This window comes from Orycteropus afer, unplaced genomic scaffold (genome assembly GCF_000298275.1).
Source record: "Orycteropus afer afer isolate SDZICR_OR568_19922 unplaced genomic scaffold, OryAfe1.0 scaffold00074, whole genome shotgun sequence".
Classification (NCBI taxonomy): domain Eukaryota; kingdom Metazoa; phylum Chordata; class Mammalia; order Tubulidentata; family Orycteropodidae; genus Orycteropus; species Orycteropus afer.
In genome coordinates, this window is record NW_006921661.1 from 7,408,697 (window position 1) to 7,423,262 (window position 14,566).

At 37.2% G+C, this 14,566-nt stretch overlaps 1 protein-coding gene across 1 annotated transcript in view; it reads left to right on the forward strand.

The window, feature by feature from the left end:
* C2CD3 (C2 domain containing 3 centriole elongation regulator) overlaps positions 1–14,566 on the forward strand; it is a 148,168-nt gene that overhangs the window by 37,538 nt on the left and 96,064 nt on the right. The window contains exons 9-15 of the mRNA XM_007940948.1: positions 3,037–3,191; positions 3,900–4,115; positions 5,301–5,413; positions 6,750–6,868; positions 8,952–9,074; positions 10,225–10,719; positions 11,894–12,045. Coding sequence (XP_007939139.1) covers positions 3,037–3,191; positions 3,900–4,115; positions 5,301–5,413; positions 6,750–6,868; positions 8,952–9,074; positions 10,225–10,719; positions 11,894–12,045 — 1,373 coding nt within the window. The remainder of the gene's footprint in view (positions 1–3,036; positions 3,192–3,899; positions 4,116–5,300; positions 5,414–6,749; positions 6,869–8,951; positions 9,075–10,224; positions 10,720–11,893; positions 12,046–14,566) is intronic.

Genomic DNA, 14,566 nt, shown 5'->3' on the forward strand with positions numbered 1-14,566 from the left:
AAAAGGAATACAGAGTCATTGTACCAAAGAGACTTGGTCAACATTTTACCATTTTAGGAAGTAGCATATGATCAAGAACCAATGGTATTGAAGGAAGAAGCCTAAGATCCACTGAAGAAATTTGTGAAAAACAAGGCTCTAGGAGCTGACAGTATACCCATTGAGATGTTTCAGCAAATGGATGAAGTGCTGCCTGTGCTTACTCATTGTGCCAGGAAATTTGGAAGACAGATACTTGGCCAACCAACTGGAAGACATTGATATTTGTGCCCATTCCAAGGAAAGGTGAGTCAACATGATGTGGAAATTATTGAGCAATATCAATATCACATGTAAGTAAAATTTTGCTAAAGATAATTCAGGTATGGTTGTAGCAGCATTTTGACAGGGAACTTCCAGAAAAGCAAGTTGGATTCAGAAGAGGACATGGAACCAAGGGCTCTCATTGCTGATGTCAGACAGATCTTAGCTGAAAGCAAAGAATACCAGAAAGAAGATCACTTGTGTTTTATGCGAAGGCATTTGACTGTGTGAATCGTAGCAGATTTGTCCTGGAAGAAGTGCAGCTGTTACGCTCCTTGGAACCGAGAATGGCCAGACTTCGTCTCACCTGCTTTGGTCATGTTCTCAGAAGAGACCAGTCCCTAGAGAAGGATACCATGCTATGTAAAGTGGAGGGTCAGAGAAAAAAAGGAAGATCCTCAATGAGATGGACTGACACAGTAGCTGCAACAATGGGCTCAGCTATACCAAGGATTGTGAGGATGGTACAGGAATAGTCAGTGTTTCATTCTGTTACACATGGGATTGATATGAGTCAGAATCGACTCATCAGTACGTAACAACAGCACACTGTCTCACAAACCTTAAGCATGGCCTTAAAATCTGACTCTGACTTATTCCTTAACCCCATCTCTCATGTTTACCCTTTACCCAGTAGAAACTCTAGGCATACTGACTTGTCTCACTACTCCTCAAACATTCTATCTCTTTTTGTATCGCTGTATTTTTTTTTAACTTATACTGATTCTTTGAATATTGAAATACTTTTATCCATCTGGTAAACTTTTCATTCTGTAAGAATCAGCTTGTCATCTCTATGAGGAAACCATCCCAGACTCCCCCAAGCAGAATTTGTTGCCTAAATGGCCACAATATGTGATACATACCTATATTATAGTCCTTACCACATTGTATTATATAATTCCTCAAGAATAGGAACATGTTTTCATTATCGTTGTATTACTAGAACAGCAAAGCCTTGATAGATGTTGAGTGCTCAGTAAATACTTAGTAAATGAATGTACAAATGACACTGTGAATGCTATTTGAACAAAATAATTTTAAAAAATATTTCTTGACTGTGAAGAATGAACCAGTTGACCATGGGGGTTTGGAAAGACCAAGAACTTAGAATGATCATGCCTTTTCCCAGAGTCAGCCTTTGATGTTCTCACTACTGAATAATATCCACAGCTTAGAAATTCATCATTGTTCACTTGTGTTTCTGATTCCTGGAATTTTTAGCAATTGAACAACCTAGTTTATGTTTACTCTAATTTCTTTCAAGTTGTGGACTCAACTAGATTCTTATTGCCTGGTCAATTATGTTTAAAAGCTGCCACTCAATAAGAAAAACCTTAAGAGTAAAAAGCTTTATAATGTCACCTTGAAAAACTCATATTACTTCATAGGAGGACATTCTTATGTTTATTTAATTGCTAATTTGTCCCCATTATCATAGGTCAAAACATTATATGCCCTAAGATGCTTATAAGGGGGATTGGATATGATAAACTTAAAAGCACTTTGGATTAGTCTCCTGAATTTATGTTAGCAAGCTTTGTGCTTTTTTTTTTTTTTTTTTTTTTAATTAATTTGGAGCCAAGTAACTATTACTCTTTCTCTTTTCATTTTGATTTTGTGATGTCAGAGGCCAGTCAGTCAATTGTGGTAGCTGCCTTTTCTCAAAATAAATGAATTACAGTGGACTTAGGCTTAGGCACTGGTTTCCATTAAGGAAATTTGAAAAACACTTTCTCTTAGCAAGATGTAAAGCAGAATGAATTATTGATAGTAGTAGAATGGTGAAAAAGAGCACAGTGTTTACATCCAACTAATTTTAATGAGTTAGGTGACATTGTACTAGTCAAGTTAGGTGACATTGTACTAGTCATTTGACCTCAAACTGTGGTAAAATACAGGCACTGGAAATTAAAACCTGGCTTTGCTACTTACAGGTATGGGTCATGAATGAACTACCTAACATCTCTGAGCCTTGATTTTCTCCGTTGTGAACAGTGAGATAAGGACATCTTGAAGGAATGTGATGAGTTTTAGAAATACACATGCAGCACTTAGCATGGTACCAGACACATAGTAGACAGTCAATAAGTAGTGGTTGTGACTATATGTGGATCCCTGGTGGTGCAGTAGTTAAAGAGCCTGGCTACTAACTGAAAGGTTGACAGTTCAAACCCCCCAGTGACTCTGCAGAATAAAATGTGACAGTCTGCTTCCATAAAGGTTCACAGCCTTGGAAACCCTATAGAGTAGTTTTGCTTTGTTCTGTAGGGTCATCAAGAGCAGTGGGTTTGGTTTTTATTGTTAGACTTTGAAAGGAGAAGTTGTTTTCATTATTTCTTTTAATTGAACTTGTAGGTTATTTTAATGAATTTAAGATGATTTTATCTGAACTTCAGATTATTTTTGTATAACGCAACCACTGCCATAGAGTCTCATCTAACTCATAGCGACCCTTCCTTGGGTTTCTGAGGCGATATCACTACAGAAGTAGATTGCCCAACCTTCCTTCCGAGGAGTGGCTGGTGGGTTTGAACCGCCAGCTGTCTGGTTAGCAGTCAAATGCTTTAGGCAAATAGAATTATCTCCCTAGTGTCACTCAGATACCTCTTTGGCTAAGGGAATGATGTATGTGCAAAAAAGAACTTGCTTACTTTAAGAGAAATGTTTCATTACTGCTGTCACCAAAGTAATTATCTTTCAGTGCTCTTCTTTTGTTTCTTCTCCCTGTAGAAATCTGATACCAGCATTAGTGATTTCCCCAGTGAAGATGATAATATTATCCATTCTAAAAAAATGAAGCAGTCAAAAGCTCTTGCAAGATCGTCCAAGGTTCTGGACTCGGGCAATCATGAGCTGAAGAAAAAGGCAGCAGACAAGAAAAATAGGTGAGATTCTCTATGATACTTGTTTAGAGGCAAAAGCAAAAAAAAATTATTTTCAAAAGATCTCCAAAAGTGAAATGATACGCATTTTCCCAACATTGTAAGAGTGGTTAAGTAAGTTATAATAACTCACTAAGTATTGCACCTGTTAAAAATATAGTAGCATGAAAGATGGGTACGATAAAATGGTGAAGGGAGAAAGCAGAATTCTAGGTTGTATGTGTGTTATGATTACAGCTGTGGAGAAAATATGGATATAGAAAGCAAATAAAAAGGAATGTACAAAAGTGACAAGAATAGTTATATTAGAGTAGTGCGTTTAGTTTTGTTTTTCCTTCACTCTGTATTCCAATGTACTATACTATGTACTTACTTCCATAGTTTTAGAAAGAAAATAATCCCATTTACTATTTAAAACTGAAGTAAAATCTATATCCCTTGCAGAAAACACCAGTTTCTATACCTTTGTGGAAATAAACCTTGAGATTAGAAAAACTATATCTACCTTTTGTGAGATTTCAGTAGATTAGGACCTGAATTATAATCCTTAAAGCCATTTCTCAATCTTTGATGACATGAGTTAAAGTACTTGGCTTCCTTTTCTCCCTCCTTCTCTTGCCTGTACAAATTAGGTTGTTTCCTCTTAGAACTCTGACCATATATGACTCATCGTATCATATCTTTACCTATATCTGTATGAATTCCTTTCAGAAATTTGGTTGAACAACAGATGCTCTCAGAAACCCCAGAAGATGCCCAAATGATGACATTAAGTGTGGATAGACTGGCCCTTCTGGGTAGAACTCATTCAGTCAGAATCATCATTGAAACAATGGGAGTTCCTCCAGATAGTCCTCGGATAACGCTTGGCAAAAAAAACTTTGCTGGGAGACCACCTAGCCTGACAACAAGCCTAGCAAAAAAGCGGTATGTCTTCTATATGGGAAAGCTAAATTTGACATTTATGGAGAGTGTGTCTGTTAATAACAATAATAATAATAATATATAATACTTTATGATTGTTGTTGTTGTTGTTGTTATGTGCCGTCGAGTCAAACCTGACTCATAGCAACCCCTCCTTGGGTTTCCGAGGCAGTATCACTATGGAAGTAGGATTGCCCAACCTTCCTTCCGAGGAGTGGCTGGTGGGTTTGAACCGCCAGCTGTCTGGTTAGCAGGCAAGTGTCTTAGCCACTATGCTACCAGAGCTCAGTAAATTGCTTTTATATGCATCATCCAGTCAGCAAAACTGTATTGAGTCTCCCACTAAGTTCCAAGCACTATGATAGGGAGGTGTGGGAATAAAGAAAATTAAGGTCTAGACCTTGTTCTTGAAGCCTTATAGTTAGCAGGAGAAAGAAACATTTAAATGTCTGTCTATAATATGGGATTTTAGGGTCCAAAAGAAATGTTTATTAAAAATGCTGTGGGAGCAAAAGGAAAACTGAAAACCAAACTCACTGACATCAAGTCAATTCCAATTCATAACATGCCTAAGGCTGTAAATCTTTACAGAAGTAGACTGCCTCATCTTTGTTCCATGGAGTAGCTGGTGGTTTGAACCACTGATCTTTTGGTTAGAAGCCAAATGTCTTAACCACTACACCACCAGAGCTCCTTGAGCAAAAGGAAGGCAGCCTTTAATTCTATCTGACAGGATTGATGAAGGCATTACAAAAGAGGCAGCATTGGATCGGGCCTTCAAAGATGTGTAAGGCATATTGGTATTTTTGTTTGTTTTAGTTATTTTATGTAGGCTTTATTTTTTTTAAGAGCAGTTTCAGTTTTATAGAAGAAGTATATAAGAAGTACAGTCTCCATGTGTCCTTCTCCCTCTTTCACATTATTTTTCTTATTAATACCTTTCATTCCTGTGGTATATTTGTTAAAATTGATAAACTGATATTGATACATTATTATTAACTAAAATCCATAGTGTACATTGGATTCACTCTTTCTGTTGCACAGTCTTACGGGTTTGGGAAAATGCTTAATGTCATATGCCTACCATTACAGTATCATAGAGTATACCTTCACTGCCGTAAAAATGCCCTGTCCTCCATCTATTCATTCTGTTTGGTTTGCTGTTTTTAATCCCCTCTTGTATTTTAGCACTTTCTTTGTGGAATATCACTTTCCTGTGGGCTTTTCCAAAGGTGGATTGGGAAAGACAGCTTTGATCACCGAGGTCGTTCGACTTGCCTCCAGTAAAATTACAGATGGACGTAAGAGACTGTTTTCTGATCCTTAGACATTTTGACTGTTGAAGAATTTTGGAACTACTAATTAGCCATCTGACATGTACAGTATCATAGAATCTTAGAAATAGAAAGACTTCCTAAATTAATCTACTCTAATTATTTTATAAGTGAGTTAAGTGGTCCAGGGATGCTATGTCCTGGTAAATGAGTCAGTAATATAGTTGAGGCTAGAGCTAAAGGTTTCTGACACTTAGATCATGTTTTTTCAACTATAGAGGAAACTGAGGCTAAGTCAATTAACTTAGTTGGCTAAGATCATACGGCTGGCTTTTGGTATAACTAGAATTTGAACCAGAGCTGTTTTGATTCCAAGTCATATGCTCTTACCCTATTCTGCTTCTCAAGCATTATTCTTATTTTTGGCACAGTGGGTGAGTTCTCCACGTGTCCTTCTTAGAAAGATCACATGGGAGTATGAAATAAGGATCAAGCCAGGAACTGGAAGACTGGGTTGTGGTTCTGATTGTACCACACACTAATTGGGTGATCTTAGTCCAAATCACTTTTTCTTCTATGAGCTTCTGATGAAATGAACTGAAATAAGTATTTTCAGGATCCCTTCTAGCTCTTTTTTAAAAACAGAAGCTTCTCTGGAACATTGTTAGTATCAGTTTCCTTGAATTTTCTCTTTCATTGTCACCTTAATTCAATTTTGGTGTTTAAAAAAAAAAAAAGAGCTTAAACAGAGAATTACGTAAGAAGTACGATAAGAAATTAAGAGATGGACTTTACCTCACCCTAACACAGATAACTAACATCAGTTCTGGTATCTTGTCCTAGTATGATAGCAGGAGTCCCCTACTCTTTAGCTAAAAGATACATTCATTTTCATTATTACGTTTTTTGATTCAGTTCTACTATTTCTTTATCCCTCATTATCACCTCCAACTAGTCCTCTTCTGAAGTACACACACATTCTCTCACTGGGTATAAACCCTATTGATACACTGCATACTAATTATCTTTAAAAACAGTCAGTCCTGTCATCACACACCCACGGAAGTGTGTGCATCTGTCTCCTTACACATTCTGTGCTCATATGCTTGACTTCGTATCTCACAGCAAAGAAGAGCAACATAGTGCTGCTTATCTTCAATGTACTATGCTTTGGATTTTTTCTTTATGTCTGCTTCTCAATGCCTAACAGAACTGAAATTTGAACCTTAACAATTTCTGTGAAATAACACTGATTAGATTCCTAAAAAAGTTTTTAGTTCTATTTCAAAGGACAGGGGAATGTGCAAGGCATGAATTAATGATGGCTCTAGTTAGATGGTGTGACATGTGGTTCTCCTTACAGTGGTAAAGTTCCAGCAGCGATCTATGTTTCCGGTACAGTTTGGTGGCCCAATGATAGAACATTGGTGGAATTCCAACCTCACTTTCCAAATTCACACAAAGAAGAGTCCACAGAAAAAGGTACTTAAAGTGATTTTGAACTTTTTCCTTTCTATTCACACCAAGGATTTGGAGCACATTTAAAATTATATGCCTACTTAAACTATAGTTTTCTCCAGGCTCCAGCAACACTAATGGTTACAATTTTTGTTGTTACTGTTATTATTATTGTTAATCTATGCTATTTGTTATAGGCCAGTTATTATACTAAAGCAGTGGCATCACTAGAGGGGTTCATATTGCATTGGAGAACATTGTCAGAGGGGGTGACACCAAAATGACTGTCCATAAAATTTTTTAGCAGTGTTTCAACAAATTTATTTTTTATAAAAATATCCTTATAGTTAGTTATAACAACAAAAACATTTTTCATAAGCCAACTTTACCTGTATCATTGTACCTACAAGGCTAAAACTACGCTAATTAACTTTTTGAACCTTATAATATGCTCTAATCAGAGCTGTCATTATTGCCCAGTTACAATGACTCTTCAAATCACATAGTTTCACCTCCCTACAAGCATGCACTGTTATTTTCATTGCTGCTGATGTTTTTATAGTCCCTGATTTTATCAAATTTTCTGATGTCTTAGCTACAATACTATGGTTAGTATTTATAGGCCTTTTTCAATAACTTTTTTAAGAATGAAGTGGTAATCAAAGGAAACGGAGAAAAATCAAAAAAGGCTTCTCTTCAATCACTAATCATGTTGTAACTAACAGTGTAATTCAATGTAGAAAGTTGTTTAGTTTTTCTAACTTTTTATTGTGATTTGGGTGAAAGTTTACAGAGCAAATTGGTTTCCATTCAGTAGTTCACACACATTTTGTTTCATGTCATTGATTGCAATCCCCTCAATGTAACACTACTCCTTCTACTTCTTCCCTGTGTTTCTCATTTCTGTTCCTTCTCTCCTAACTCTCCTTGCCTTCTGAACTTTGTTCTTGGGCAAATGCTGCCCTTTTGATCTTGAATGATTGATTATTCTAAGGAATCTGTACCTTCCTAGAGTTATCATTCACCTTGTAGACCTGTCAGTTGTTTGACTGAAAATTGAGATATGGGAATGCGTTCAGCCAGGCCCAAAAGGTAACCAAGGGCCATAGTCTCAGGGTTCCACCAGTCTCTATCCAACCAGTAAGCCTTGTCTTTTTTAGATTTTGAGTCTTATTCCACGTTTTTCTCCAGCTCTATCCAGGACCTTCTAATGTGATCCCTTTCAGAACAGTAGGTAGTGGTAGCCAGGCACTGTCTAGTTCTTCTGATCTCAGGGTCATAGAGGCTAAGGTTCACATGGTCCATTAGTTCTTTGAACTAATTGTTTCCATGCATCTCCGATTTTCATAACTCTTCTTTGCTTCAGACAGGGAGAGACTAATAGTCGTACCTCAGATGGCCACTCACAAGGTTTTAAGACCCCACCCACAACCCACCAAAGTAGAATGTAGAACATTGTCTTTGGACGCTTTTGTGCCAGTTGACCTTGATGGCCCCTTAGACTGTAGTCCTGAGTTCATAGGCCCAGGGACTCATTTCCTCAGGAAGTACTTTAAGGATTCTGTATTGTCTGGTACTGCAGAAGGTTTGGGGGTGGGGGAAGTGATACCATGAGTTACTGCACTGGGTGACGGCTAGTGACCCCGGTGACACCACTGTAAAAAGGCTGTACATGAACATATTTTCAAGTTTAATCTTCCCAACAGCTTTGTTATCTTCATTTTACAGATGAAGAAACTGAAATTCAATGACGTTAAGTAACTTATCCAAGATTACCCAAGCTAATAAAAGACAAAGTGAGGAGGATTCCATCCCAACTCCTCTGACTTTAGATCCCAAGCTCTTAACCTCTTTAAGTATACCACCTACTATGAAAAGTTGAATATATGTGCCTTATGACTCTATAATCTTTTAGGGAGATTACTGAAACCCAGAAGGGATACCAAAATTTGGCAGAACATGAAATCCCACCTAGAGGAGCCTCAGTCATATAATTAAGCTATTTACTATATTAAGCATTGGTTCTTTTATAACCATCATATGTTCTCACTTCAGTTAAAGTACCCTGGGACTTATAATAACCTAATTTTTTCTTTCCTTCTCTTAGCCAGAAGTAATCGGATCTGCATCACTTCCTTTGCGAGCTGTTATTCAATCAGAGCTTCTTTCTGTCAGTGACCAGCTTCAGGTGCAACAGGAAAATGGTCAGCCCCCATTTGGCCCCCTCAAGGTATATAGCTATACATTTGTGTGGTCAGAAATATTTACTGAGCTCATAGTATTGTCTAGCAATGAGAATATAGCAGCAAATAAGAAAATAAAGGTCTCTGCTCTTATAGGGCTTATACTGACTTAGGGCAATAGAAGTACTATGAAGGAAAAGAAAAAATGGTATAATGTGTAGTCATCACTTGGGAGGAAGTTAGAGAATAGTGGTCAGGAAAGGTCTCTCTGAGAAGGTGACATTTAACATGAGATACAAAACAAATACATGCACCCACACATGCACATACACACTCTTTCCTATACTGTTTGAGTAAGTTATAGACGTTATACCTCTTTTCCCTTAAGGTCTTGAGTGTGTATTTCATGTATTTTCTAAGAATAAGGACATTATCATACATAACACTGTATAGTTATAAAGATCAATTTAGCATTGATAATATGTTCTATCTGTAGTCAATACTCAAATTTCACTGATTATGCCAACACTTTGCTTTATAGTGAATTTTTCTCCAGTCATGTAATCATCCATTGTATTTAGCTAGCACATCTCTTATCTACTTTCATCTGAAACAGTTCTGCACCCTTTCTTTATCTTCCATGACATTAACATTTTTTAAAATAAGACTAGTTACTTTATAAAATGTCCCTCCATTTGTGTTTACGTCCATCAGTTACTACTATGATGATTGCAAAACAATGATTTTTCTAACTCTGCATGGCATTTACTCTGCATTTTTAAATTAGCATTCTCCTGTATGAAAGAATTGTCCTTTCTCCTATATTTATTTTTATCAGTATGGACATATCAGTTGTCATTTTTATTTAATAGGTTATAATCCATTGCTGTTATTACTCATTTTGATATTTAAATTGTACCAGATTTGGTCAATGGAAGCTTTTATCTGACTTCTGTGACCTTTCAACATTACTACATCATTTTATGAGCTTTTATTTTTGATAGAAGATGATGTTCCACACTTAAATTTTTGATAATCAGCTTCCTAGCTTTTCTTAGTACTGGCAATTTCAAGTATATGCAGTGTGATAATGTTCTTGGATTACTGTATTTAAGGATGAGTTCATTTATTTCCTAACAATCTGATTCTGATTCTAGATGACATTGTTGTTGACTCTTTACCTTTTGTGTTTTATAGGTAACTGTGGGGCTTGTTATAGATAACAGAGATTTTACTGGTGTTAATACGAAGCTAGATAGCAGCACCCAACACACCCCACTTTGTGCTCTTACAAGTCCAGAAAAGACATTACCAGAAGCTAACCATCATGTTACTAGGGCTAAAAATCCACAGTCCCTACATCAAATTGATGAGGAAACTGCAAAGAAAGAACAGAATTTGTTGCTTCCTGACCCAGAGTCACTATGCCCTATAGCACCAAATCCTTCAACTTTCATGCCTGTTCCAGCCTCCCACAATGTAGTAAATCAGACAAGTGAGTCAGCAAAAGAGAGTGCTTTGCTATTGCATGTGCTATTAATGGTGCCAGATGGGAAAGATTTCATTACTGGAGAATCTGAGAAACAGCCTCCATGCAATGTTTATTTAAATTGTAAACTCTTCAGCACAGAGGAAGTCACCAGATCTGTCATCGCATGGGGCACAACACAACCAGTCTTTAACTTTTCTCAGGTAACTTCATATATGTGTTAACATTTTATATCCATTAAGGGTATGTGGGGGATTGGAGACAAAGATATTTCCTAAATGATAATTCCATCTACAAAGAAATCTAAAATGTTCAGTGTGGAAAGAGCCTTTGCAGTCATCTGGTGTGCCAGACAACTCCACTATTGAATGGCAAGAGGAACAGACATTGCCAACATTTTAAAACTTTCTAAATCTTTCTGTTCTGCCTCAGTTACATGTTTTCCTACTATATTTCTTTTCTCTGAGTTGTAGATTTTGTTCTTTCTCATTTCCTGTAGGACTTTGATTGGTTTAGCAACTCCTTTCTTTGCTGTATCTTCAATCTCAATTTTATTTCTTACTCTTATTCAGTTGTATTTCTTTTCCCTCACTCTCATTTATTCCTCTGTTTATTTCAGTGTTTCCTGTTTTTTGCCTCTCTTATTTTCTGTTGGTTTCATTGTTAAGACTTCTCTTCATTCTACAATTACAGTCCTTTATTACAGTTTGGGTTCCTTCCGATTCATGGGCCTGTTAATTTAACTGAGCTGCTCTTGGCTCTAGATCACTGGTTCTCTTTGTGACTTCTCTTTTCTCTTAAAAGAGAAGTAGTTGGCTAATTCTGGAGTAATTTAACACTGAAAATCCAGATGGATGGTTGGTGTTGCTATGTACCATAACACTTATTGGGCAGAGCTTTTTGCATTAGACTGTTTTCATAAATAACATCCAGCTGATGGATTGGTTGACCTTGATAAGATGTTTAATCCTTGTCCAAATCAATAAGCCGTTCTTGTTTCAAAAACATCATTCTCTCAACCGTGGTTTACGAATAGTCACTATCCCATGGAAAGGGTCGGAAAAGCTTGGCAGGCAGCATGTTTAATGTGTCTGATAACCTTCTCTGTGTCCCCAAAGCCCCATTTATATGAGTTTCGTCATCAGAGAACTCATAACAGTTTTGTATTTGGCCTTTAAATGTTGGTCTCTGACACCAGACTTTGGCTTCTCTTGAGGATACAAAGTAGGTTTTATTCTAATGTCTTCAATTCCTAGCATTGTGCATAGAATACAGTAGGTTTTCAGTAAATGTTGATTGAATAAAAGTATAAATCAATCCTTTATCTCAGGTATGGGTTCATTGTTTTTTGTTTTTTTTTTCTGTCTGCTCCCCTAGGTGATTCCTATCTCTCTGTCTTCCCAGTACCTGGAAAGGCTTAAGAACAATGTGATGATAATTGAAACTTGGAACAAGGTGCGGAGCCCAGGACAGGACAAGCTGCTCGGGCTGGTGAAACTCCCCCTCCATCAGTTTTACATGTCATTCAAGTAAATAGGCTCTTTTGGAATTTTCTTTATTTTGCATTTTTAACTTTGTGTGGGCTGAAGAAGAATTATTTTTGTTTGTAAGCATGACAAGCCCAGTAATAGCTTGAAGGACTTTTCTTTAATTCACCACAGTTGCTCTTTTTATATTTTAAAGTAGTGTTATAGATCCTGCTACCATGTTTCAGGCTCTATGCTCAGTATTTGACACGCATTAAGTTATTTCATCCTCACGACAAGCCTCTGAGCAACTACTGTTATTTTTCCTGTTTTAAAGATGAGTTAACAGAGCCACAGAGAAATAAGTTGTCACTTATGTCACAAGTAGTGGAACCATGGTTAGAACTCATAGTCTTGCACTAGAGTCTACTGTCTGTACCAGGAAGCTACTGCCAAAGATTATCATCACCTCACAAAATGCATAGTTTACTTCTTCGTCAAAACACTAATGCTGTCCACATCAGCTATTTTCTATAGAAATCAATATGATTCTGTGGCAAGCATTGTCTTTTAGAACCTCAGATTTGATTACGGTACCTCATTTAACACCCAGATGGAGTATTGATTTTCCTGAAGGTTATTTCTACCCCTGATACTGACTTTTTTATTTTTATTTAAGGCACTGATTTTTAATTATTTTAGCACTGACCTCTTTCTAGCAGCCATGGTTTTATGTTTTAAATTTTATAAAGAACACTTCTGTGGGTACTCCCTCATTTAAACCTTACTGTAACCCTAGAAAGTATTATCATTATCCCCATTTTGCAAACATGAAACTTTTTCTTTGACTTGGACAAGCCACTTGACCTCTCTGGCTTTCTTTTTCTTATCTTTAAAATGAGGGTGATGATAATCCTCTATCTCTTTTGGGAAGTAGTTATTGTGAGAATCCAGTAAGAAAACAAGTGGTTATGACTTAAGTGAACAGTTAAATACTTAAGACAATAACATTAGAAAGCATGATCAGGCTGAGGATTACTGCTGGAATCTTGGATGCCACTGTCAGCTGTGTAGACTTTTAGTTCTTCCCCCTCCTTTTAGTTGTGATAAGGAATTTGATGACAGAATGGGTAAGACATTTGGCTGCTAACTAGAAGGTCAGCGGTTCAAATCCACCAGCTGCTCTGTGAGAAGAAGAGCCAGTCGATTTCCATAAAGATTTATAGCATTGGAAACCCAGTGGGGGTCGCTATGAGTCAAAATCAACTCAAGAGCAGTAGGTTGTTTTTAGTTGTGATCTTAGTCCTGTCTGGTATTTCCCTTCCCACTTCATTCCATTATACCCCATTCTTTTCTGAGAGAATGTAAAACAAATAATAACTACCAGTTTCTGAACACTTGACATGTACCGACCATAATTACTGGTATTTTATATTTATCTCAGTTTAGTCCTAACAACAGTCCTGTGATAGAAATTTTATTATCTACATTTTACAGATGAAGAAACAGACATAGGTTAAATTACCCAGAGTCACACAGCAAGTAAGTGGCAGAGCTAAGATTCAGCATGGTATACTAGGGAGCATTTGGACTTTAGAATCATAGGGTTCAGAGTTTGAATTCCAGCTCAAATTCCTACTAGATTTGTATCCTTAACTGAGTGACTTAGCATTTCTGAATTTAGTTTTTCTCAGATGTTAATAGTGGATAATATCTACCTTTGCAGTGTTAGGAAGATTAGAAACAGTATATGTAAAGTGCCCACCACATACTGTATAGTAGGTGCTCGGTAGATAGCAGATGTTATTGGTAATGATGTTATCTAGATCTTATCTGTCAGACTCCAAAGCCATACATATTCTTTCCAGGGTTCCACGCTTGCCTCCCTGTAAAATAGTGCTATTCAGCAAGCTTCTACAGACATACTGTTCAATCCCAGACACTAGTCTTAGGACCATGATAATACTCACATTGGTACATTTTGAATTTATTTGCCTGGTAATTTTTATTTGCTGGGTTACTGATGGAATCATGCTGTAAAAAACCACCATTTGGATAGATGGGTGGACGGGCTGAACTATTAGGTATGTCTATGAAGCAGGGAGTGTACCCAAGACCGTGTATAGGGTTGGCAGACAATTGTCCTATAAGTGTATTTGTGTGATCTGAATTTTCAGGTGTTTAGTAGAGCTGACAAGGGACAAGGTTGTAGTTGCTTCTTAGTCACAGCCAGCTACCCAGAGGGACTAACTAGTTGAACCTGTGGGCTCGGGACCATAGTCACAGGGGGACATCAAGCTCAATTGGCATAACATACTATACAAAACATTGTTCCACCTCCTACTTTGGCGAGTAGCGACTGGAATCTTAAAAGCTTGCTAGCAGCCATCTAGATGCAACAATGGTCTCTCCTTGTCCAGAGCAAAGAAGAATGAAGAAAAACAAAGATTCATGGAAACAATTAGTCCTAGTGACTGATACACCATACGATCCGCAGCCTACACGACTGTGAGACCAGAAGAACTAGATGGTGCCCGGCTACTACTGTCAACCACTTGGTGGGGGATCTATGTAGGAGATCCTG